The 27,618-nt window shown below is 42.5% G+C and overlaps 1 protein-coding gene across 4 annotated transcripts in view; it reads right to left on the bottom strand.

The window, feature by feature from the left end:
* Positions 1-489: 489 nt before the first annotated feature.
* Positions 490-27,618, bottom strand: part of POP1 (POP1 homolog, ribonuclease P/MRP subunit) — a 36,083-nt gene continuing 8,954 nt past the window's right edge. The window contains exons 6-16 of one of the 4 annotated variants that reach the window (XM_082600841.1): positions 24,738-24,825; positions 23,728-23,915; positions 22,786-23,042; positions 22,568-22,661; positions 20,277-20,388; positions 19,632-19,751; positions 12,582-12,697; positions 10,341-10,532; positions 9,091-9,245; positions 2,242-2,583; positions 490-1,286 (exon numbers count right to left, since the gene is read on the bottom strand). In XM_082600841.1, coding sequence (XP_082456967.1) covers positions 632-1,286; positions 2,242-2,583; positions 9,091-9,245; positions 10,341-10,532; positions 12,582-12,697; positions 19,632-19,751; positions 20,277-20,388; positions 22,568-22,661; positions 22,786-23,042; positions 23,728-23,915; positions 24,738-24,825 — 2,319 coding nt within the window. In that variant the 3' untranslated portion in view covers positions 490-631. Of the gene's footprint in view, positions 1,287-2,241; positions 2,584-9,090; positions 9,246-10,340; positions 10,533-12,581; positions 12,698-19,631; positions 19,752-20,276; positions 20,389-22,549; positions 22,662-22,785; positions 23,043-23,727; positions 23,916-24,737; positions 24,826-27,618 lie in introns of all 4 variants that reach the window. The other 3 variants (XM_082600840.1, XM_082600839.1, XM_082600842.1) reach the window with 3 other exon arrangements.

A 27,618-nucleotide genomic window follows, 5' to 3' on the forward strand; every position in this document is an offset into this window, starting at 1 on the left:
GAGGACGAGTGGTCATAAAACCACAGACCACCACTCTAGTGCCATCTCAACACTTTTGCCATAAACTGAACCTGCCTGAAAAGAGGCAACAATACATTTTCCACGATTTCCTTCTTTATGGTGTAAAGCGTTGGGCATGCTGATCACAGTACAGAACTGAACGTGGCCCACAGGGGCCCATACTTCATGCACAGAGACCAGATGTTTCTAGTCTTTTTTTCTTCTGTAACAATCAAATCATTAAACAACTGTCGTCGCTTATCACATGACTACAAGATTTTTCAAATAGCCTTGACAGCCCTTTGTTCTTGATAGGACACAAGAAAACAACAGAGCTTCTAATTATTTTCAGCAAGAATTACACAGACAAAGAAATCAAAATACAAAAGCTTTTGGCTATATATGCCAAAAAATTTTAAAGTATTACAGCAAGGACAGGGAAAGATGGAAATCAAGGACATTACTGGAATGAGGTAAACATTTCATCCATTTGCATAAATACATAATTTTTTAAATTCTCGTTTCCAAGGAATTTAACATGATATATTGAAACGGAAGACAGCAAAAACAACTCTCCAGTTGTGGGACTTGGCAAACACAGTTCTTATCTGTGCCAGGATGTAAACCGACCTCACACCTCAATAGCGATTCTCGCAAATCGATACTGCAGAGAGGCAGGCGGCCTCAGCAACACGAGACCCCTCTCCACTCCTGGCTGGCTGGACAGCATATCCAGCAAGCCCGTCAAACTAACAAACCCCAGGGCTTCCCCACAGCCGACAGCCATGGAAAAATCTCCCTGGGTGACAAAGCCAAGGAGAACTCTGGAGCAGTGAGAAGTCACAACCGGGAGAGGGCCTGACCACAAGCCCAGGGTCAGAGGCTGGTGCCCAGCGGCAGGGTCCCCCTCTGCCAGGCCCTCAGATGCAGCACAGCCTCGCTTCTGCCTCTCCTCTAGTTTCTTCTTCTCCTTCTGTTTCCGGATCTGGCTCTTGAATGGGTCACTGTGCTTGGGCTCCTGGGGCCCACAGTACAGCCGATCCTGGCTGAGCTGGAGGAGGTCCTCCTCAGCTGGAACACAGATCATGGTGTGCGGCTCGGGGCTGCCCTTCCGGAGCAGGGACAGCCTGACCCACACCAGGGCCTTGGGGAAGCGGTCCAGGACGGACAGGCAGGCCTCTCTGCTCAATTCTTGCTGCCCTGTGCCAGGAGCTCGTGGGGCTGCCCGACTGTCCCCAGAACTGGGTCCACACCAGGCTGACAGCTGCCTCAGTAATTTTCTACTCCTGCATGAAGTGGGAGACACACGTTTTGAGGATATTTTGTTCAAGGAGAAAATATGCAGTTAGAAGACTGGACATTGCTAGAGTTCATTTGATTTTTTAATACTCTGTGGGGGGAAAGGATCAAAACTTTGATTTTTTTAAAAATCAAAAATACACATTTACACACTTGTGTAATGATACTTTTCTTTTTATGTGTCTACTACTCTGAGACTCAAGGATTAAAGGTTTAAAGTTGAAGGCAGAGAAAAATAAGACAGTGGAGTAGAATCTATGGCTATATTCATAGCGAGAGGATTCGAGTAAAAAGGAACTGATGTTTTGATGAAAAAAGAAACTGTAAGGGACACTTATCTGAAAAGTAAGAAGGAAGGATATGAAATTACTGTACAGAAAAGTAAGTATAAAGCAAAGGGGTGGCACTCTTTTAAAATCAGAGCACAGAAGAAAGGGTCAATGATAAGCAGAATCGAATAGCCTGCAGCAGCACTGAGAGAAGAACACATTTTACACAGTAACCTCTGTGATATGACAATATCACAACGAATGGGAATCTAGTCGGCCACAAATGCAGATCATTCAAAAGCAATGGGAAGAAATCTAATTCAACGATGTAAAGAATACTTGCAGGGGTTCTTCATTACTTAAGATCACAATCGTGAGGGGACTGCTTTGTGAGCAAAGACTAAATAAAACAGGTCATAAACTGCCTTGGTTCAGGTCTATGGATGCGATATTTTAAATCATTTCGTCAGTTAGCATCATGCCCCAAATCAAATGTATGTGATTTAGCCTTTTCCCTGGGCCCTCTATGATTCACTGGCTTTCCCTTCCACAAGGTCCATAAATTCACTTGGGCTTTGTGTAAAGGAACAATGATAACTTTTACTTCCTGTAGCCTGGTCAGTATCAAAAAACAGACAATCCAAAAACGTACCCGGAAGTCGTGTGCACTCACCTCAGAACGCAGAGGAGACTGCCGGTGGCACCCTGGCCCACTCCCCCCTCAGTGCCCGCCCAGGCTGGATCATCTGTGTCCATCACTCCCTTGGGCTCGCTGGAGTCGTTTAGGGGTGTGCCCTCGTCATCAGACAGCTGACGAGTCCTTCCAGGCGTGGGAGCACAAGGCACCACATCTCTCCTCAGGCTACTCTCCTCACCACCTGGAGAGGAAGCTGCAGGTGATTTGTCTTGGGCCTGGACTCTTGATTCCCAGTCTCGAGTTAACTGCTCCCAGGGACAGCAGAAAGGTGCCAGGGTGCCAAGCTTAACGTAGTTGGGCCGTTTTGCCGGAGGGCGTCTAATGGAAATCAAAGAGGAAAACTAATTTTGAACAATTTAGGATGGATTATCAAAATAACCATGGCCACCGTACTGCATCTCTATTTTAAAAACAAACATACAAAAAAGTTTTCTAAGAAATACGATTTTAAAAAATAATAATAACCAACTCCACTGGCTGAGCTTTTTTGTTTTCTTCGGTTTTTACTGTAATAGATAACGCACCCACAAAGTCGCCCTACGTGCATCACTCCGGGGAGTGCCACTCCTGAAGAACTGCAGGTAAAAGGTGCTCCTGGAGCTGTGCAGTGATGCCCCTGAATACTCACAGGGTTTGAAGTTCAAAAGGTCCAAAAGGGGGACTTCCCTGGTGGTCCAGTGGTTAAGAATCTGCCTTCCAATGCAGGGGACGCGGGTTCGATCCCTGGTCAGGAAACTAAGATCCCACATGCCATGGGGCAACTAAGCAACTCTGAGCCCACGCACTCTGGAGCCCGCGTGCCCCAACTAGAAAGCCTACGCACCGCAACTAGAGAGCCTGCATGCTGCAACTACTGAGCCCGTGCACCACAACTAGAGAGAAGCCCACACGCTGCAACACAAGATCCCGCGTGCTGCAACTAAGACCCGATGCAGCCAAAAATTTAAAAAAAATTTTTTTTAACAAGGTACAAAAGGGATGATGGTGAAGTTTCTCTCTCACCCTTGACCTCTGGTGACCCAGCTGTCCTCCACAGAGACAATATCACCATCTGTTTCTTATATATCCTTCTAGAGACATTTTATAAACTTACAAGCAGATATGTACATATTTCTTTTTTTACCCGTTTTACACAAATGGTGGCAAACCGATTCTGTATTCTTTTGCTTAACTTTATTCATTTAACAAAATATCTTGGAGGTCATTTTATATTAGCATATCAAGACATCCCTCACTCTTTTGCACAAGTCCTATCCCACTGGATGGTTATACCTTAAGTTATTTAGACAGTCCTCTCCTGCAGGACATTTTGGTTATTTTCAAGCTTTTGCTTCTATAAACGATGCTGCCATGAATGACCTTGAACATGTTGTACAAGTACAAGTATATCCACAGGATAAAGTCCTGGGAGTGGAAGTGCTAAGGCAACGAGTATTATTAGCACTTGCAATTTTGACAGATATCTCCAAACTGCCCTCCACATGGGTGATACCAAATGACCTTTCCAGCAACATGTAAGTGAGGGAGAACCTTCAAAAAACCACAAACTAGTGGGAACCAGGGCCTGCTCTGGTATGTAATGACCCCAAGAGGTAGGGAGCAGCCTGGCCATGGGCCCTTCTGGGCTGGGGTACTCTGTAGGAGTCCCAGCCTGCACCCTCAGGCTGATGGTCTTCTCGGGGACAGGCCCAGACATTCCTTCCCCCCTTTGTTTCTTACTGTGTGCTATGCACTAGGACCTCAAATGGAAATGAACCTGTATGCTTAATCAGAGGTTCAGTTTGAGCCTATATTCTGGAGATTGAACCAAATGTGTTCTGGCCTCCTGAGAGGGGCAGCTGGTGAAAAACCCTCTCAGGGTACTTGCCTCACCCGGAAACTTCTAAAAAGAGACATGGACAGTTTACAAAAAGAGAGACAAAAAATGGTGAAAACACTTAAGAGTACCCAACCTCACTTGTAAGCAAACAAACAAAAAATGAAAACGGTAAGATGCCATTTTTTCATCTGTTTTGTCAGTATTAAAAGATTGGTAAGGACTTCCCTGGTGGTGCAGTGGTTAAGAATCCGCCTGCCAATGAAGGGGACACGGGTTTGAGCCCTGGTCCGGGAAGATCCCACATGCTGTGGAGCAACTAAGCCCATGTGTCACAACTACTGAGCCTGCGCTCTAGAGCCCGCGAGCCACAACTACTGAAGCCTGCGCGCCTAGAGCCTGTGCTCCGCAACAAAGAGAAGCCGCCATAACTAGAGAAAGCCCGCATGCAGCGACAAAGACCCAACGCAGCCAAAAATAAATAAATAAATAAATAAATAAATATTTTAAAATTAATTTAAAAAATAAAAGATTGGTAATAGCCCATGTTATCGAGACGTGAGGGAAAACAGGCACCCTCAGAACTAGAGGTAAAATTCTACACTAATACAAATAGCAATTTGTCAATAGTACATCAAATCCTCAAAGCATGCAGCTTTTTTTTTTTTTTTAACCAGAAATCTTATTTATGACATTGAGCCTAAGGTCCTTCTTTGCCTTCTTTCCCCTACAGCTCCTCTCAAGTGATAGCTCTTTCTTTTTCACACTCCACAGGCCTAGGGGTGGGCACATTCCTCCTGATGCCCCCAGACTGCTTTTCTTCTCCTTCCTGCTCCCCTGAAGCACAAGCCATCAGATAAACCACTGGCTCTCCCTGCTCAGCCAGGGCCTCGGTCAACTCCCCAGGCACCCCATTCCCCGCCACTCTGCCTTCCCCTCCATCCCGACCCATTCTCCATGGCTTCAGCAGCTACATATATCATCCTTCTAGTACCCTGGCCCACCAGAAACTTCTCACACCTTTTACTTCATCCCATCTCAACCACCCAGTCTCCTGGTCACACCTTACCTTTTGGTCACTGCCAACGCTTGCTCCACCTTAAAATCTCAATTTCAAGTATCCTTCACTCAGAATGATGCCTCCTATTTTGCCTGCCCATTTACCTCTCCACGGCAACAATTCCTCAACCACTGGAACTTACTACGGTAAGTCCCCTACATACGAATGAGTTCCGTTCCAAGAGCGAATTCCTAAGTCCAATTTGTTCGTTAAGTCCAACAAAGTTAGCCTAGGTACCCAACTAACACAATCGGCTATACAGTGCTGTAATAGGTTTATAATATCGATACTTTTCACACAAATAATACATAGAAAACAGACACAAAAAATAAAGAAAACAGTTTTAATCTTACAGTACGATACCTTGAAAAGTACAGTAGTACACAACAACAGCTGGCATACAGGTGCTGGCATCGAGTGACCAGGCAAGAAGAGTTACTGACTGGAGGAGGGAGAGGAGGTGGGAGATGATAGAACTGAAGGATCCTCAGCAATAGGAGATGGAGAGCAGGCTGCAATGTCACTCATACCTGATGTTGATGGAACACATATTCGCATCGTTGAAAGTTCGCAACTTGAAGGTTCGTATGTAGGAGACTTACTGTATTCGTTTACCACTTCATCACTGCTCACTACCGTCCTCACATCTCTCTTCTTGGAAGCCTAGATGCCACAGTTCCTAAGAGAGGCACTCCCTTTACACACACCCCCAAGTCCCTCCCCCGGCAAAGGCCCTCCTGGTTACATTCAACCCTCCACTACCCCACGCCAGCACCTGGCTGGCAGAACATGGCTGGAGAAGAACATGCAGTAGCCCTGAAGGGTCTCACTCTCAACACAACTTAAGTGGACTCTTACATTTCTTACAAATCTGATACGTTTCTCCGGTCGATTCTATCTTCCACTCTCCCAGGACAGTGTTTATATCAATTCCTCTCTCCTCAAATCTCCAACAGCCTCTCTCCCCCTTATTCCTAGATGATAACCTTGCCTATTTTTCACTGAGAAGACGGTCACGATCAGACTACTACCCAACCTCTGCGCAGAGTCTAGCCTACCTAAATCTGTATGCACATTTTCAGAGTCAGCCTTCCAGCTTACTAAAATAAGACAGCTAAGCCTGATCCTAAGGAACGTCACCCCTCCCCTTATGCCCTGGACGCTACCCCGTCTTCCTCACTCAAGGGCTTTGCTCTTGCCATTTTAGCCTCCCTCCCCTTGCCTGGATCCCTCCCACTAGTGTAGAAACATGTACTTCCATCAGGAATAGGCTCCAGGCTTCCCTGGTGGCGCAGTGGTTGAGAGTCCGCCTGCCGATGCAGGGGACACGGGTTCGTGCCCCGGTGTGGGAGGATCCCACATGCTGCGGAGCGGCTGGGCCCGTGAGCCATGGCTGCTGAGCCTGCGCGTCCGGAGCCTGTGCTCCGTGGCAGGAGAGGCCACGGCAGTGAGGGGACCGCGTACCGCAAAAAAAAAAAAAAAAAAAAGAAGCAGCTCCACAAGGGCAGAGCAGACTTTGCCCGTCCTGTCCCCTGCTGCAGTCTCAGTGCCTAGAAAGGTTTTGTGACACATGGCAAGTTCTAAGTAAACACGTGCTAATGAATAAATCAGACAAATATGTAGAGATACAAATGGAAAGCTGTTCACAGAAGCACAGAGCAAAAAATCAGAAAGAACCTAATGGGCCACTGATAAATCACACAACAGCCATACTGCATTGGCAAACTACAACTCACTGGGCAAACCTGGCCCCCTGCCTGTTTTTGTATGACCCACGAGCTAGGAATGGTTTTTACATTTTTCAATGGTTGAAAAAAAACACAAGAGGGAATTCCCTGATGGTCCAGTGGTTAGGACTCCGCGCTTCCACTGCAGGGGGCCCGGGTTTCATTCCTGGTTGGGGAACTAAGATCCCACAAGCCGCGCGGTGCAGCCAAGAAAAAGAAGAAAACACAAGAGAATAATATCTTGTGGCACATGAAAATGCTATGAAATTCAAATAGGATTGTCCATAGCGTGAGCCTGGAACACAGCCGTGCTCACTCATTTATGCATCCTCTGAGGCTGCTTTTGTGCCACATGGCAGAGTTGAGCAGCTGCCATGGAGACCAAAGGGCCCACAAAGCCAGAAATAGTTATCATCTGGCCCTTTACAGAAAAAGTTTGCCAACTCTTGGTTTAGAGTCACATTTATTGATATGGGAAAACTTTCCATAATATACAGCTAAATGAAAAAAGCAGGTTTCAAAATAGTATATGTAATACAGTGCCTTAAAAAAAATTTGTGTCTATAAAAAAATCTAAAGGGTGAGAAATAAGTATTACTGTCAATTATTATTTAACAAGCATGGAGAAGCCCCTGCACACTATGGGAGGCATAGGATGTACAACACACAACGGCTGCCCTCAAAGGGCTTGTAAACCAGCAATCCAGGAACGTATCCCCGTTCACTCACTCACTCATTCATCCATCATTCAAACAATAGCTGGAAAGCCAAGCAGGGCCTGTCTCTGGGGTTGCAGCAGTGCACAGGAGAGCACAGCTGTGGAGCTCACCGTCAAGGAAATACAACATTCAATTAGTCACCCGTTCATCAGTCAACAAAAAGAAAGGTATTAAGGCCCACTGTGCACTAGGCACTGGCTAGATACTGCAGATGCCACAACAAACAAGAGAGTTTTTGTGCTGCCAGAAGTCTACAGTTCAGTAGGAAACACAGGTGCCCTATGTTTCCTTTCCAGAGTATAAAGGAAATAAAGCCCCTCACTGGCCACTCCTCCAATGGAAAAAGAAAAAAGTCTAGATGGATAGATACCAAAATGTAAAAACAGTGCTTATCTCTCTGGATAAAAGGGATACACCAGTTTATAAAGTATTTTTGTATGTTTCCATACTTTCATTAAAATTCATAAGTATGTACTCCATCTATAACCATTACGAAAAACACAATTTCCATTTTGACGAAGCAGGGCTCAGTAGCGGGAATCAATTAACAAGCGCCTGGAACTCAGGTCCACAGCTTAGGTGTACACCATCATCAGTGAAGCAAATAACCAAGAGAAAGGTTTGTAACGGGGCTATAAAATCTAGATACAGGGCAATCTCCTGACCTAAGTAGTATCTTCTTAATTATGTCTTGGGAATGTTGACAAGTCTAGGAACTCCACATTATATAGTAAGAGTCCCTGAAGCCAGGACAAACATGATTGTTCAATGTGTCTTCCCCTTAAGACATCAAACTAGGGACTTCCCTGGTGGCACAGTGGTTAAGAATCCGCCTGCCAATGCAGGGGACACGGGTTCGAGCCCTGGTCCAGGAAGATCCCACATGCCGCGGAGCAACTAAGCCCGTGCACGACAACTACTGAGCCTGCTCTCTAGAGCCCGTGAGCCACAACTACTGAAGCCTGCACGCCTAGAGCCCATGCTCCACAACAAGAGAAAGCAAAGGAATGAGAAGCCCGCACACCACAATGAAGAGTAGCCCCAACTCATTGCAACTAGAGAAAGCCCGCACTCAGCAACAAAGACCCAACTCAGCCAAAACCAAATAAATAAATAAATAAGTTTATTTAAAAAAAAAAAGAATCTGCCTGACAATGTAGGGGACACGGGTTTGAGCCCTGGTCTGGGAAGATCCCACATGCTGCGGAGCAACTAAGCCCGTGCGCCACAACTACTGAGCCTGTGCTCTAGAGCCCACAAGCCACAACTACTGAAGCCCACGTGCCACAACTACTGAAGCCCACGCGCCTAGAGCTCATGCTCTGCAACAATAGAAGCCACTGCAATAAGAAGACCGCGCACCTCAATGAAGAGTAGCCCCTGCTTGCCACAACTAGACAAAGCCCACACTCAGCAATGAAGACCCAACGCAGCAAAAAATAAATAAATTTATCTAAAAAAAAAAAAAAAAAAGACATCAAACTAGAGAAGCCAGTTTCTTACCTTTTGTACTTCTCAAGAAGATTCTTAGCTTGCTCTTCAGCAAAGAGAATCCCAGCAGGGCAGTCTGGGAAATCACCTGGGACATTAGGTGACCTTTTATACTGAGAATGCATTACAGTCTCTTTTAATCCTCCAACTCTTGCACCTCGATAGATCTAAAAGAAATGCCAGAAAGATCCTGTCATTACACCAACTTAAAGTGAAACTGCTAAATTCTTTGTATGGAGAAAAACGGGAAACCTAAATACCCATCAAAAATAGAATGGATAAATACACTGGGGAACTACCCCATAATGGGTTACCATACAATAGTAAAAATGAATGAAATAGAGCTTCACCAATCAACATGAAAAAAATCAATGTTGAGTGAATACTGCAAGTTGCAAAAGCATTTATACAAGGAATAAAGTTTAAAAACATGTCAAATATGGCTATTTTATTTTAGGATATATACACACACTTAAGAAAGCTATAAAAACATGCATGATAGTGACAAACACCAAAAATAGGACTAGTGATTCCTTTAGAAGGAGAGAGGGAAATGGGATTGGAGAGGGATACACAGAGCGCTTCCAATGAACCTATAATGTCTTATTTCTTAAGCTGGATGGCGGGTGAAAGGTACACAGGTATACCTTCTGTATGCTTAAAACAGTTCATAATTTTAAAGTTAGATTTAAAAATATTCCCACTCCTAAATGATTAACTGAATGTCCTTTGCACTATGCATAATCACTAAAATTAATTATCTGCCTGAATCTAACAGTCTTACATGTCATGCCCTTTATGCTCTCTAGCTCAAAGTAATTATTTAACCAGGAAAAAAAAACACACACATTAGATTTTTAATAAAATTTTTAGCTGCAGTTAACAAAAGAGGAATATATGGAACAGCACTTTAAAAAAAACTGTATTCTATACATCTATAAAAACTAAGTCTTTTGGCTTTTAAACTGTAACAAATTTCAAGTAAAGAAACCTCAACATTTTGTTGCCACTACTATTCAAAAATCAGGCCACTTTTAAAACCTCAAAAATTCAAAAAATGTCAGCACAACTCTTAGTAATGAAAACCGGGCTCCAGGGACTCTATGAAGTATCTCATATCCAGGATTATAGCTCAAAGGGCAGAAAACTAGCACTCAATTTCTAGGTCGTGCGTAAAGTCAGGAACATTTTCAGTGCTTGGCATTCACTAGGAATGTATTTTAAATGTTGTAACTGTTGGTCAGAATCGAAGAGTAACTTACAAATGGAATCCAGAAAGCCATGCCCCAGCCCTTTGGGAGGAGGACATCCCAGCCACTTCCCCAGCCTCGCTGGTCATCACCAGTCACTTTTCCTGGCTGTTGAATCAAAAGTATAGGAACCTTGGATTCATGGGGACCTAAAAAAAGCTGTGACCCGGGCACCAGCAATTCACTCTTCTTCCGGTTTAAATCCTGAAGTGGAAGAAAATTAATTCAAGACAAACAACCCTAGTCTTCCAGGAGATCCTACTGGGTCTCCCTATAGGCAGCTTTAGAAAGTTAAATGCTCTTTTAAAAAGCAAGAAAATGGTGTTCTCAATAAATAAATGTGAGCCATCTTAAGTACAAGGTATTCCTCCCAGGATGATTTTCCTCTATACAAGTGCTTTGGTAGAAAATGCCAAATTGTCTTAAATTAGAATATACTAGGTGATTCAAAGTAATAAAATAATAAACATTCATTCTGCTAATTCCTTATCTATCAGGATTAATCTTACATTTTGATACTCTGGCTCTACATTTATTTTGGTTAAGATTGGTGGTCATGAAGTAAAAGGGCTATAAACAAGAATTTCTCAAGGAGGGGCACGTGGGAAAATACTCCAGCTTTTAAGAAAATTTCTCAGCAGGTCTTAAAAGAGAAGATGCTATAAATTATCTATTAAGTGGACTGCAGGGAGTGGACAACAACATCCTTGCAGATTTTTCTTGCCAGCTGGAGACAGGCCTGCCGCTCAGTTGAGAAGACTACACAGGAGACCACCTCCATGCTACAAAGTCTAACTCATGAATACCCTTCATGCATGACCACGTCCCGAGTCTCCTTTTTTTACCTTTGGTCAAGTTTCCACTACCTTCTACATATTGGTAATTCCAAAACATCTATCTCTTTAGTCCCAACTTTTCCTCCTGGGATAGAAACCTGTCTCCTGGACATCTGCTCCTGGGACGTCCTGAGGCCCCTCCGTTTATCTGAGACTAAACTCATCTTCCCCGCTGCGTCACTCTCTTCCTGTGTGCCCCGGCTGGCTGAGTGACATACAGTTCTCACAGTTCATTAGCTCATTCATTCATCCTTTCAAATATTTAGTCTTCATTCATTTACTTGCTCATTCACATATTTCCTAAGCACCTGGTATACGCCAGGCACTTAGCTAGAACGTGGGAAGACAGCAGTGACAAGCCAGACCTGCTCTGCCCCTCTTTTAGCTGAGCTCCTAAAGCCAAGCTAGACCATTAGGAGCTAACCCACAGGCCTCCTCCTTTCTCACTAACCATCTTCCAATCAACCACTGAGTCTAGTCAGTTTTACCTTCCAGGTACATGTATTAAACCCCAGCCCCTCCACTCCAGCCATACTGCCACACTTCAGGCCCCCATCATGCCATCTGGACTACTTCAAGGGTCTCTTCTAAGCCCTCTCCAACCACAAGCCCTTTCTCCAGCTCTTCCGCCCCCTTATCCCCATCCCTAGTCACCAAAGCACTGACAGAGTGAACTCTGACCATGTCATGGCCCAACTTAAAATCTTCAATGGCCCCTGCACCTTCAGTCCAAATCCAAAACTGCCTCAAGGTCTTTTATGCTATAGCCCCTTTTGATCTCCTCAGTTCCATCTCCTACCCTACCCTTAACTCCAAGATATGATCTACGTGGAGATTCCTGAACATGCCATCCTGTTTTTGGCCTGGGCCCTTGCCCTCGTTCTCAACTCTGACGATCCTTTCTCCACTGTAGCCTTGGCTCCGGGCCCCTGGCCGCAAGAAGCCTGGTTACTTCTGACCACACACCTAAGAGTTAGCTCAACTACCAGCTCCTCCACCCAGGAAGCTTTCCCCAGTTTCCCTAGTCCGGGCTCAGTGCCCCTTCTTTGGGCTTCCTTTGTACTCTGTACTTGTTCAACCTGATCCTAGTCATCTACCTCATTATCTAATGCAATACCTGGTGCTGACAGGAGCTCAATCATTGTGAAATTAATGACAGAGAACATTTAAGGGGAAAAATAATAAAAGAAAAAAAATTTTAAACCATAAGATTATCATTTCAAGAAAAAGTCTTTGTATTATCCTTTTCTAGAGATTATTCTTCTCTAAGAACGGAAAATAGCATGGTATATATCGTAAGGGACCCAAAAATTGAAAATAAAAGGAAGTCTATGGGATTCTATAAAGTATGAAATAACGTTCATGGTCTCTAGAGTGATGAATTTCAGCCTGTTTTCACGACTTTACCATTAGTTACCTGATCCGAGATTTTATTCTCTGTGACACTCTTACAGATATCTTGGTTCCAAAGAAAGCTATGCGAACACTCCACAGGCACACCCTCCAGAAGCAGCTGTCTAACTTTCTCATTATCTAAGAGGGAAAAGAAATAGCCTTAAACCACATTCCTTAGACCAGTGAGGTCAAATTCTAAACAAAGCCAGGTGACCTTTTGTTACAAGAAACTATTCTATAGGCTCCTCTAGAAGCCTAACTTCTCTAGAGGAATTTATTTACTTGAGTAGAAACTGTTATTCTTACAGTTGGTTTCAAAATCTGTGAAACAACAAAGGCTCCTAAACTTATTTCTTTGACATTTATTTTTAGCCTGTAAGATGCAAATATTACATTAAATTGCCTCTAAATATCTGCCTGATCCCACATTTAAGATAATCACGCTCTAGGCATCACTGCAGAGGCGAACCATTTCTTGACTATATGCTCTGACGGCACAAATCATATTTTAACTATTGGCTTCAGGGCTCTTTATATCATCCCTGACCCAATGGTCTTGAGCCAACAGATACCATCCTTTTCTTCTGTCCTATTACTTCAAGTCTCTGATAACCCTTTTTTATTGAATTGAATTTATTCCTTTCTGTAAAACGTATTTTTCTCAGTCCTTTAAAATGAATATATTTGTTGTGAAATATGTTGTTTCATCCCTTTAAATGAGCTACACCATGCCAAAAAGTACTCTAGTGGGGAAGGAGGAGGAATTTTTTCAGTTATAAACATATATATTGATAGAAGAGACTTCCTACATGCAATTACTTAAACACTAGGGGAAAAAAGTCTTTCAAATCTTATCTTGTTGGACTGAAGAATTAAAAGTAAAAAGTCAGACAACTCATGAGTTTAGGCTAAGGTCCTAAAATGTAACATAGAAAGGTCACTCAACCTGCATGGGTCTGATGGCTGAAAAAAGTAAGTTGGAAGTGACTTGGCCATAATGTGACAGATATCAGGGATAAACAAGTTAGAAAAAACGAAACTGAAGAAAAGATCTGAGATGAAAGCTCCTTAAAAGCAGCAACTGCTTCTAGTGCTGCTGGAGAGAATAACCAGCAGCATCTCAAGTGACAAGGCGTGTACTGTAAAAATTCACACAGCCTCTCTAGGAGCAAAAAAGCCCCATCAAACAGCTGTCTGCCGAGAAGGCTTTCTTGTGGAGTGCTGCCATAGATCTGAGTGACAGAGCTGGGATTTTATTCAGATTTGGCTGCAGACAAAAGAGATGGCTAGGGCTTCCCTGGTGGCGCAGTGGTTTGAGAGTCCACCTGCCGATGCAGGGGACACGGGTTCGTGCCTCGGTCCGGGAAGATCCCACATGCCGTGGAGCGGCTGGGCCGGTGAGCCATGGCCGCTGAGCCTGCGCGTCCGGAGCCTGTGCTCCGCAACGGGAGAGGCCACAACCGTGAGAGGCCCGCGTACCGCAAAAAAAAAAAAAAAAAAAGAGATGGCTAATACTTGGGGTGTAAAGGCATAGGAAAGCACAACTTCATCTTCAAATATTCTAAAAAATAATAAGTAAATAGATGAAACAAAGTAGATGGTACATCCAGACAACGGAATATTATTCAGCACTAAAAAGAAATGAGCTATCAAGCCATGAAAAGACAAGAAAGAACCTTAAATGCATATTACTATGTGAAAGAAACCAATCTGAAAAGGCTACATATTGTATGATTCCAACTATGTGAATTCTGGAAAAGGCAAAACCATGGAGACTGTTGAAGGATCAGGGGTTGGAAGCAGTGAGAAAGGGATGAATAGACAGCACAGCTGACTTAGGACAGTGACACTATTCTGTGTGATACTAGAATGACAAAGCAGAGCACGTCTGCAGGCAAAGGAGGCCTTTTTTTTTTTTTTTTTTTTTTGGCGGTACGCGGGCCTCTCACTGCCGTGGCCTCTCCCGTTGCGGAGCACAGGCTCCGGACGCGCAGGCTCAGCGGCCATGGCTCACGGGCCCAGCCGCTCCGCGGCATGTGGGATCTTCCCGGACCGGGGCACGAACCCGTGTCCCCTGCATCGGCAGGCGGACTCTCAACCACTGCGCCACCAGGGAAGCCCCAAAGGAGGCCTTTTAAGTCAACAGTCTTCACTACGGAGAAAAAAATATCATCAGCCGAGTCAGCACGACCCTCAGTGTGCCCAGAATGACTGTCAATTCCGAGCGTAATTCTAAGTCCTTCCCCCAAGATTCACATAAAACACATTCTCTTTCATCTCGGACCAAAGCTAATTGACTACATAACTCCAGAATTGTGACTTAAAGGTTGAATAGCTTATCTTCTCCTTTCTTAAATGTATTTGAAGATCACCAGATTTTAAAATTTTCTTAAGTGTTTCTTAGAGAAGCAAAGGAAATGAATAAAAGCTTTAATCATTTGGGATTCAAATGAACCAAAGTTACAGCCTTCAAATTCACTCTATTTTAAATTAAATTTGCAGAACAGTTAAAAAGGCCCAGCTGAAGCTATCAGATATTTTTTCTCCCAAGAGCAGAAACTGAGAAGTCATGGCAATAATGACCAATAACTGGGAACTTGAGAAAGTCAACAGTTTGGGGTACACGGTAATAGAGAGGGTGTAAAGAGAAAGGCTAAAAAGAGCCCATGAGCACAATGTAAGGTCAGTATTTTCTAAAGCAAATTCATCTCTGTAAGACAAAGACTAGTTAAAATAATCTTACAAAGCAAACCAGATGTTAAGGAGAGCAAATACTAAAAGAACAGATAGTAGAGCAGAACTTGTATTTTTAAATTTCACCCAGAAAACCAGGTCTTTACACAGTGAAATGCTGTGTTAATGAAGTTGAAAAGATTCGCAAAAACATATTGTTAATATTTATCAAACTCAAGAAATAAATGATAGGACTTCCCTGGTGGCGCAGTGGTTAAGAATCCACCTGCCAATGCAGGGGACACGGGTTTGATCCCTGGTCCAGGAAGATCCCACATGCCACGGAGCAACTAAGCCCGTGTGCCACAACTACTGAGCCTGCGCTCTAGAGCCCACGAGCCACAGTGACTGAGCCTGTGTGCCTGGAGCCTGTGCTCCACAACAAGAGAAGCCACCACAATGAGAAGCCCGCGCACAGAAAGGTAGAGTGGCCCACGCTCGCCGCAACTAGAGAAAGCCCGCGTGTAGCAACAAAGGCCCAACGCAGCCATAAATAGATAGATAAATAAATAAATAAATAAATAAATAAATTTATTTAAAAAAGAAAAAGAAAGAAATGATCAAGTAAACTTTTTCAAAGCACCTGAGGATATGCATCATCACTTCAGGGTCTTCACTGAAAGAGAAAACCATTTCCATCTCTGTACTCTATTCTACTCTCAATATTTCTGACGCTCAAGTGCGTGGGTGTTTTTCCCACAGCAAACAATTCTCTGACACCAGCTGAGTGTCCTACAATTTAACTCAATCCTGACGCTACCTACCTAGAGATAGCATCAGATCCCACAGGTTAAGGGCTCAGTCCCACAGACAGCTCCCACTTCAGACGCCAGTTTTAAGTCCTAACCAACTGGCTATAAATTGGCCAGGTCCAATAGTTTGCTAGAATGGCTCCCAGAACTCAGGAAAACAGTTTACTTAACTACATTACTGAGTGATTTTTTAATAAAAGGATACAACTCAGAAACAGCCAGATGCAAGAGATGCACGGGGCAAGGTAAAAGGGAAGGGGTGTAGAGCTTCCATGCCCTCTCTGGGCACCCCACCACCCAGCACCTCCTTCAGCAAACAGGAAGCTCTCCAAACTCCACTCTAGGATTTTTATGGAGGTTTCATCAGGTAGGTACGATTGATTGGCCATTAGGGATTAAGCTTAATCTCCAGCCCCTCTCCCTTCTTAGGGAGAGAAGGGGTGGGGCCTGAAAGTTCCAACATTTTGGTTGGTTCCCCTGGCAACCAGCCCCCAACCTTCGGGGCTTTACCAAAAGACACCTCATTAACATAAACTCAGGTGTGGTTGAAAGGGGCTTGTTAGGAATAAGAAAAGGCTCTCCTTTTAGCCTTTAAGGCTCTTGTCACTTAGGAAATTACAAGAGTTTTAGAAGCAAGGTGCCAGGAACCATGGACAAACACCAAAACATGTATTTCTTATTACTTCACAGTATCACATTGCTGCATCTTCTCTTTTCCAAGCTCTCTATAATTCCCAGCACACATAAGAAGATAAATTGTTTATGTTATGCAAGTCAGGCAAACCCTTCCTATGGTTTAAGTAGCACCAGAATTGATCTGTTTTGTCCAAGTCAAAACAAAGAATGACTTCAGATGTGGAAAGATAGACTGGAAGCTATGTCAGAGAATTAAGACCATCATGACCTTCAAAACAAAGAATGACTTCAGATATGGAAAGACAGACTGGAAGTTATGTCAGTGAATTAAGACCATCATGACCTTAAGATTCTTCTAAGGATTAATCTTTTATTAATTGACCCAGCTCATCAAGGTGTATTTCTAAAATTAGTTTTGAATTGTCATCCCAGATGGTATGTTACATTTGTTAATAATATTTGTGTAATACTAACTCCTTAAAAAGTTTACTTTTTTATATAGCTCACATGCCGATACTTCTTCAAAGAAATTACTTAAAACAGGTTTTAATAAAATACAATAAGATTGGTGGCCACGATGGTAAAGTAAGACTCTGAACGTACCTCCTCACATGGGCACACCAAAATTACAACTGTTTACAGAGCAACTATCTATGAGAACGTCTTGAAGACTAGCAGAACAGGCTCTCCACGACTAAAGATAATAAAGAAGGAGCCAGCTAGGAGAGGTGGAGACATGGTAGAGTCAAGACACACACCCCTGGGTAGGCGACCCACAAACAGGAGGAGAATCTTAATTGCAGAGTTTCCCCGAGGGAGGAGGGGGACCAAGCTCCACATCAGGTACCCCAGCCTGGGGGTGCTGCATAGAGAGGATGAGCCTGTAGAACGTCTGGCTTTGAAGGCCAGCTGGGCTTGAGAACAGGAGAGCTGGAGGGCTACAGGAAACACAGACTCCACTCTTAAAGGGTACACGTAAAATCTACATGTTCCAAGTCCCAGCACAGAGGCAGTAATTTGAAAAGAGCCACTTGCTGATCTTAGAGAGTTTCCCAGAGAGGCAGAAGGCAATTGGGAGTCCTCCTGGGGACACAGATCTGGCGAGCATGTGGAGAAAAGGGAACCCTCATACACTGTTGGTGGGAATGTAAACTGGTACAGCCACTATGGAAAACAGAATAGAGGTTCCTCAAAAAACTAAAAATAGAACTACCATACAATCCAGCAACTCCACTTCTGGGTATATTTCCAAAGAAAATGAAAACACTAATTCGAAAAGATACATGCACCCCTATGTTCACTGCAACATTATTTATAACAGCCGAGGTATGGAAGTGTCCATCAACAGATGAATGGATAAAGAATATGTGATATATATACAATGGAATACTACTCAGACGTAAAAAGAATGACATTTTGCCATTTCCAACAACATGGATGGACTTGGAGGATATTACACTAAGTGAAATGACTCAGAGAAAGACAAATAGCACATGATATCACTAATATGCGGAATCTAAAAAAGAAACAAATGAACAAACATAACAAAACAGAAGAGTCCTAGATACAGAGAACAAACTGGAGGTTGTGAGAGGGGAGATGCGTGGGGAGGATGAGTGAAAGAGATGAGGGAGATTAAGAGATACAAACTTCCAGTTATAAAATAAGTAAGTCATGGGGATGTAATGTACAGCATGGGGAATATGGTCAGTGATATTGAAATAACTTTGTATGATGACAGGTGGTAGCTAGACTTATCTTGGTGATCATCTGGTAATGTATAAAAATATTGAACCACTATGTTATACACTTGAAACTAACATAATATTGTAAATCAATTATACTTTGATTATTAAAAAATACAATGACATAAGACGGTAAGCTTTAATAGTAGAAATTAAATCATGTTTTTCAAGATAGACTTTAATTTTCCTTGAATTGATTTATATTAAGACAAAAGCCTTAGGAAGAATTTAATACTGCCTTATTCCAAAAAAGGGTTTGAGGCAGCAAGAGAAACTAAGCAGAGTTTAACTACAGTTTTGAGATGATTACGACAGTAAACATTTATTGGTGTAGTAGATGCCGTTAACTTTTATGGTTGTGCCAGACCATATTGCTATTAAAAAAGAAAGAGGCAACAATGAATTGATTAAAGTGTTAGGCTCCGTAATTAACTAACTTACCTATACATCTTAAACTCCTCCCTCATCCAATCCACCTTTCATGTAAAGTTCTGGCAGAGTACTTTATTGCCCCCTTAATAAGCTAACTACATGTGAAGGTAAAAAAAAAAAATTCTGAAGTTGTTTCTACACACACCTGTGTCCTTTCCCCAAAAATTCATAAGCTGATTTTAACTATTCTTCCAATTAACCGTGTTTAAATGACAGTAAGTACGAGACATGATCACTATTGCTGCAAATCGCAATTTTAGACTAAAATTTTAGCCAGCCCCTACCCATCCCCCACCGTGTCACCCCAAAGAACTCCTGCAGGCCACTCTACTGAGTCTAAACCAAGACATCTTACCCTTCAGCACCTGGGATGGCCTTGCCAGGATTCGAACCTGGATCATCTGTATGGTCAGACAGAGGCTTCCAAAGAGCACAAGACCAGCTGCGGGTGCCGATCCCTTCCTCACAATTAAAATTCTGAAAAGCCAGGCATTTTCAGAGAACCAAGTTTGCAGAGACAGGTTTTACTTAGATACTAAAAATAGAGAACTCAGGGAAAAAAATGAACATAAGGATCAGGCTACATGTTTACAGCTAAGATACTTCCTCATACACAACTCCTTTGATCATAATCACCTTGAAAGGTAGGCAGGTAAAGACTGCCTTAATTCTTCTACAGATAAAGTTACTGCAGAAGTGTCACAGACAGAACTCTTCTAATGGGACTGACTGCTCTAAATAGTAAGGAAAACCAGGTTGTCTCAAGAACTTTACCTTGGCATTTTTCTGGATTGGGCAAAACTTTGGACCTCTTTTGAGGCAAATTTATTCGTGGATCACCAACTGTCAGTCCCAGAATAGTACCTGCTGGAATTTCTGCTGGTGATGTTATTCCTTTAGCAAACAAAACAAAAAGCAAACAGAAAGTTATTCACAAATACATACATATTTGCTTTTATTTTCAAATTTTTCTAATGAAACTTTCATCTTGGGCTAATTATGTAAAGAAACGTATTCCCCATTTTTTTCCCGAAAGATACTTTTAGAGAATAAATTAACGTTCATACAGAGTGAAGTTTCTTACAAAAAGCATTAAATTAACATAACAGGTTATTTGACGACATGAACATGTATGTATGTTCCTGTCAATAACTACAGGAGCTTCACACACAAATGCAATCATGCGAAGGTAAGTAAGATTTTAGTTTAGTAGCTGGCACATGCATTTATCTATAGCAACGGAATGCCAATTGTTTAGAATACTAACACCTCATTTGTGCTTTCTTGCTGTATTTTAACAAACAGTTACAAGTTAAAAAGCACACTACATTTAGGTAGCTCAACTGCAAGATGCTCTTTTAACCCATTTCCCACTCTTCCCTTCTTCCCCAGTACAACCCAGTATCCCCCCTGTTATACCTCCCAACAATTCAAAAATGGTTTCCTGTCTGTGATGAAGGGAAACGCTATCAGGATCCGTGCAGGTTTCAATCCACCAACAGTGAGGTGTCTTCTCTGTGTCCTCTCCCTCCTGGAAAACAACAACTCCTGTTCACCAGACAAATCATGGATCAGACTTAATAATTTTGGTTAAAATGGTTGTGCTATTGGCCTCCATCCTTTTTTCCCTGTTTGTGGGAATGAATCTTTTATGAGGGGAACCAGGGAAACTGTCACATCAGACTAATGATTCTTCTAATTACAGACAAGGACACAGGACTATACTTCTCTCAAGATTTCACAAACAAAGAAAAACATTCATGGTTTTCTGAGAGACTACCTACCTAATTGATTGCACACCTGTGGGTCTCTGCAGCACAGAGCCAACAAGAGATGCCTTGTTCTTCTCCCACTCTACCAACTTCATCACCACAGAATGAAGCAATAAAATTTTCCTCACCAAAGAAAAACCAAACCAATACCTTGTGAAGAAATCTTCAGCAAAAGGATTTATTAGTACTATAGTATTTCTAGAAATTTCCAGAAAGTTACACAAGTATTTTACTTGCCTTTTTTCTGAACAGAACTAGGAATTGGGAAAGGTTTCAAACAGCAGCTCAAGTACCATAAGCATGCCCAGGAAGAGAACCTACAGCCATGATTCATACCAAAGTTCACTGAAGTAGGATGTGCCCCTACAGATTCTAACCTGTAATACATGCGCCCTTTACCTCACACAAACTCAGGTGGCACAAACTAGTGGTTCAAAGTACAGGCCCTGGAACCAAACTTCCTAGGTTCAAATCCTCCCTCTGCAACTTATGAGCTAGCATGGAGTAACAACTCTGCACCAGGCACTGTGCTAAGCCCAGGGGACAGAGTAAAGAATGGGACTGCCCCGTCCTTGCCATCACGAAGCTCAGACTCTAATGAGACACGAACATCGAACAAATAGGCAAACAAATCTAGACGTAAGTAGAGGAAATGTGCAAGAGGGGATGAAAACAACAGGGGGGATATAATTTAACTTAGGGGATCAGAAAAGGATTCTAGAGGAAAATGATACAGATGCTGAAACTTAAAGAATGAGGACGGCTTAGCCAAGAAGAGCGATAGAGGTGGGACATTCAGACAGGCTCTAAGGGAGGTGAGATCTGACATATTCTAGAACCTGGAAGAAGGCCGGGGTGGCTGAAGTGCCAAAGGCAAGGAGAGATGAGGCCAGACAGACATGAAGGTATAAGATTACCAGTCAAATCAAGGGCTTTGGAATTTATCTCAAATACAGTGAGAAGCTATCCAAAAGCTTTTAATCAGGAAGTAGCGTGATGTGAATAAACTGTCAAAATATCACTTTGCCTCCTGCGTGGAGAACAGAGTGAAAAGTGAGAGCAATGAAGGAAAGTTAAGAAGCTGCTTCAGGATCCAGGAAAGAGACAACAATGGTTGAGACTACTGTGGAAACAGGGAAGAGGGAGAGAGAAGTCGTCTTTTTTTTTTTTTAAAGTATCTGTCTTCTAACAGCTCAAACTCTGTTCAGATCTATCACCATATTCAACGTGTCCAATCTGCGAGAGGCACAGGCACTGAGAGGTTAATTGCACAAATACAGAAAAACAAACCGAATCTGAACCCAAAATGTCTGATTCCTAACTCGTCTCTATTCTCCAGACCTGCACTGTCAACATGGCAGCCACTAGCCACAGAGAACAGTTTGAATTTAACTGTTAGTTAATTAAAATTAAATAAAGGAACCAATTCACTTCCTCAGTCACGCTAGCAACTCGGTAGCTACCTGTGGCTGGTGGCTCCGTAATGGACGGCACAAAGAAACATCACCCTCACAGAACGTTCTATTGGACAGAGATGTACTCAACACACTGTTCTCAACCTGTTAGGCATCACCCTTAAAACTAGCCCCAGAAAATATGCATCACACAAGTACAAACAAAAAAAACTAGCATATACTTTCCAGGATTTTACGGGCTCCCTGTTAGCTGCCTATGGAGAAGTTAAGAACCTTCTACAAGACTCAGAAGCTGCAGTGGCAGTCTGTATTTAAATAAGAACAAGTCAGTTTACTTATTACATTCACTTCAATTTGCTCTTCTAGGAAAAGTGAAAGATGAAAGTCTTTGATAATAAGCCTAAGTAGGGAAACAAACATTTATAAGCCATGGCCCAAAATGTTACCAAATTACGTTAGGTTTCACAAATTTGCTAAGAAGGAGGTGACCAGAATAAAACATTACAAGCACGTTTACTCTCACAGTGTGGACAGAAGCAGCCTTGAGTGCTTCAGTTAGGATGCAGTGGGAAAGTGGACCAATCAGCCGGAATCTGTTCATCTCCATCGTCAAATCACTGAAAGAAAGAAAAGGTCTTAAAATGGAAACTTCCATCGTATATGATGTCTGTTTCACCAGCAAAAACAGAGCACATCTTCACTGAAAACAGTCAGTAGGTTCAGAGCAAATTCAACCCATACCTGATTACGATGCCTGTGGTTGGAGAGATCCAAGAATACGGTTGAAGTGGATCTCTAGTTCCATCACCGATGACTTTTTTAATTGGTTTAGCATTTTCCTCATCATCTTTCCATTTTCTTTTCTTGCCAATTTTCTCTTTGGGCAGGTCAGTTTGGCTTTTTCCTTGGGATGGTGTCAGAAGGGGATCAGGGAGGCAGACAGTCGACTTGGTGGGCTCCATACACTGGCACACTGCTTTTATTTCCTCTAAGATATCCTAAGGATACGTTTAAACATTTTACTTTTAAACTCTGGAATTTAAATACGTTTCGAATTTAAGTTGGGTTAGTTTATGTTATTTTTTCTACCTTTAAAAATGTACATTTTTATTCTTCACAAATTAAACTAAATTTATCATCAAAAAGGTTTTTTGATTCCTCTGCACTTAGAACAAAAAAAGAACTCTGAAATGTCAAAGATTAATGAAAACAACATGAATACTCTGACCAGTTTTTTTTTAAACTAGTTTAAAGAGGAATTTGGAGAAAATTTACAGTCTACTATATAAAAGCAGTGAGTATGATAAAAAAGGAAAGCTAAGCTAAATGCAGTATTAAAAAATCATCAGAATTACTCAAAACAGATTCTCATCATCAAACAGGCTCTCACAAGCACCTGAATACCAATGAACCAATTCAGGCTGATGGGAGCATTAGTCCCAGTGCACCATTTCAAGCCCTTTGCATAATAAGATGGGTTTTCATCTCTCCTTCTACTTAGGGCTTACTAAAAGTCAGGTCAAGATTTGCTCCACTTAATATTCACATAACTATCCTCCCTATATTCAAATGCCAAGCTATTAATCAAACTTTTAGACTATTCAAATTTCTATAGCACTGATTTCCAACAGTAATCAAGAATACAGTAACAGAGTGATGAGGAAATACTGTCAAGGATTATACCTGTTTAAGACTTGGATGAAGCCAGATCCACAACTGCCTGCTCTCAGAAGTGTCACCAGGGGTCTTCTCAGCCTTCCAAATAAATGTCACAGGACCCAGCATTTCTCTAGGATATTTATTTGCCCGGTAAAGCATGAGACTACCTTGGCGCTTTCCAGACAAACAGTGAACTGCTGCAAAAGTCAATCCTGACATAAACAAAAACAAAAGTCTAAGATTTCAAGCGCTGAGACTGCATTATTAGTTCCTGATAGACACACTGTTATTTATTGTCTATCTCCATGATGGATGAGGTGCTGGTTTTGATCACTGCTTAGATCAAGAAGTGATCAAAACCACCCAAGAAGTTCTCAATAAATATTTGAGTAAATGATTTAATGAGTTCTGAGTTTCCTCCTGCCTAAACTCACTCCACCAGAATAATGGTTCTCTCACTTTACACTCAACAATATTTGAAATGGCTTAAAAGCCACCCCAAGCTTTCCTTATATGAACATAGTCATTGGTAACAAGAACTGTCTCAGTAAAGCATGTTTAAATTCCAAAATGCTTACAGCAGACACTTGTTCATGAAATGAATACATATCTAAAGACTAAAATAGGACTCTGGGCTTCCCTGGTGGCGCAGAGGTTAAGAATCCGCCTGCCAATGCAGGGGACACGGGTTCGAGCTCTGGTCTGGGAAGATCTCACATGCCACGGAGCAACTAAGCCCATACGCCACAACTACTGAGCCTGAGCTCTAGAGCCCGAGAGCCCCAACTAGTGAGCCCACGTGCCACAACTACTGAAGCCCGCGCACCTAGAGCCTGTGCTCCTCAACAAGAGAAGCCACCGCAATGAGAAGCCCACGCACTGCAAGGCAGAGTAGCCCCCGCTCGCCGCAACTAGAGAAAGCCCGCACAAAGCAATGAAGACCCAACGCAGCCAAAAATAAAATAAAGAAAAATAAATAAATGTATCAAAAATAGAATAAAATAAAATGGGACTCAGCTCGGAAACAAGTTTACCTGTGTCTATGCTACACATTGGAGAAAGTGCCTTCAGTATTTCTTCCTCTTTGCCCTTCAACTCCAAACAACAGTAGTAGGATAAATCCTGCAAAACGAGGGAGATACAATCAAAAACTTGAATTTCCATTGAAAATGTAAGCGGCAGTATCCTACTTTTTAGAAAGAAAATGTGTGTTTTATCCCAGACTCACAGATAAGTTCGAAGTAGGGTGTAAAAACTACTGGCTCTAAGTAACGGATTATCCCTCTCCAAAACCTAACTAAAGTAAAAAAATCAGAGTAGAATAAGCAAGACAGGAATAAATTCAGCAATATTATGTTAAGGTTGCTCACTTTGGTTACCTAATTCAGGACCTCAGGATTACTGAACACTGAGCCTAAAGACACACGTGGCAGTTTATCCCATATTTCTCCACTGCTCAGTCTTGACCATGATATCCAAATTTGACTAAGCAATGTACAAGGAAAACTGAGAGCAATCGGAGTAAGGCCGTACCAATTTAAATAAGATGAAGAGAGCTCAGACTGAGCGAATAAAATCAATTACATTAAAGAACTATAATAATGGTTAATGGATACTGCAAGGTTACTGAGTGCCAGTGCTGGGCTAACTCCTTACATGGACTGCCATTCAATCTTCCCAAGACCTGATGAACCAGGTACTATGGTAATCTTATTTGACAGATGAGGACACTGAGACAGAGACTGTTACTTGAACAGAGCCAGCCATATCATCAGTAAGTGGAGAAGCTAGCGTTCAAGTCAGGCTCACCGACCCCCGAACCAACCCCTCTGCCATAGCTCCTTTATGCAATTTCAGTACACGCAGCAACTGAAAGTAAAATGATAGGTAAGGCTCTGACAAACTCACATTAATCAATGCTATCACTCACACACAGAAATCTTCCCAGCAATAGCGATCCACTCTCAGCTGTCAGTGGCAGAGGAACCCCACCAGAGTGTGTACAACTGGGTGACAGCAGAGAATAATGGTTAAGAGCGTGGAACTCTGGAACCAGACCACCTGGGCTCAAATCCCAACTTCACCACTCATTAGTTGTATGGCCGGGGATAAACTGCCCAATGTCTCAGTTTTCTATTTGTAAAATGGAAATAATGGTAAAACTTACCCCATACTGTTGCTGTAAGGATTAATTGAGTAAACACGTGTAAAGGACTAAGGATTAAGTGAGTAAACACATGTAAAAACACATGTAAAGTAAACACATGTAAACACAGACATAAATTAAGTACTCAAAAATATTTGTTATTACGAGCTATTATTTTTATTACTTAGGACTAATCAAATGTAAAGAAAATACTTGATAACCTCAGCAAAAAATTCTGTCCAAAATGAGAAGTAACTATATGTCTGCCTTAAACTTTGAGAGATGACAGAGTACGGTGGAAAAAGCAGAGGCCAGGGGAATCAGCTCCCGACGTAGCACTGGGGAGGGCCTATCTTGCTACGTAGGCCACCAACAAGCTGTGCAGCCCTAGGCAAGTCACTTCATCTCTCTGGATCCCAGGCTCCTCAACAGTCAAAATGAAGAATCTGACTATAATCCATGATTTCTGCTGCTGAGTCCTCAAATCAAAGGCTCTTAAAAGGTTCTTGTATTTACTTTACACCCATTAGGATGGCAATTATCAAAAAAACAGAAAACAAGTGTTGGTAGGACATGGAGAAACGGAAGCCCTTGTGCACTGCTGATGGGAATGTAAAATAGTGTAGCCTCAATGGAAAAAAGTATGATGGTTCCTCAAAAAAATTAAACATAGAACTGCCACATAATCCAGCAATTCCTCTCCTGGGTATATTCCCAAAAGAACTGAAAGCAAGGAACTGAAGAGATATTTGTACACCCATATTCATAGCAGCATTATTCACAACAGCCAAACGGTAGAAGCAGCTCAAGTGCCCATTGACAGATGAATGAATGAACAAAATGTGGTATATACATACAATGAAATATTATTCTGCCTTAAAAATGAGGGAGGACTTCCCTGGTGGCGCAGTGGTTAAGAATCCAACTGCCAGTGCAGGGGACACGGGTTCAAGCCCTGGTCCGGGAAGATCCCACATGCCGCGGAGCGGCTAGGCCCGTGTGCCATGGCCGCTGAGCCTGCGCGTCCGGAGGCTGTGCTCCACAACGGGAGAGGCCACAATAGTGAGAGGCCCGCGTACCGCAAAAAAAAAAAAAAAAAAAAAAAAGTTGGCCAAGGCCATCCTGCCATTGAAAGATAGGCCCTCTGCAAAGAACAAATTTCTAAACATGTACTGGAAGAGAGAGAAAGCTACTGAATTAGCAACTGACCGGGGGCGGGGTGGGGTGGGGGGAGGCGCAGGAGAAGATAGGACAGCCAAATAAATGCTATTATGCAGCTCTAAAACCAACTGTCCTCTTAAAGAGTTTAAAACAAACTTCCCAGCATAGATGGGTCTCAAATATCTGTGGTGGTGAATGACTGCTGAATGAACCCCGAGCATGACCAACAAGACCCTGCAGGATCTGGTTCCTTATTCTCCAGAACTAATCTCGCCCTATATTAGCCCTGCTCTCACTCTCTTCATCTTTGTCACAATGAATTTATTTCAATCTTTCCTTCCTATCTGGCTGCCTCTGCCTTCACCCACTCTGCCATTTCCTTATCCCTCAGAGCTCAGCTCAAGCAACACTTCCATGGGGAAGCACTCCTATTCCTGTTACGAATGGTCACGGTATTGTATAGTATTCCCTTACAGTTGTATATTTGGCTAATTATTTGATTAAAGTCAGTGTGCCCCAATAACTTTAGGCTGCTTCATCTCCAGCATCTGGCAAAATGCCTCTTGCCCAGTAATTATTTTTAAAATGAATAATCTTAGATAGGGCTT

This window comes from Mesoplodon mirus (assembly GCF_964341445.2).
Source record: "Mesoplodon mirus genome assembly, chromosome: 16".
Taxonomy (NCBI): Eukaryota; Metazoa; Chordata; class Mammalia; order Artiodactyla; family Ziphiidae; genus Mesoplodon; species Mesoplodon mirus.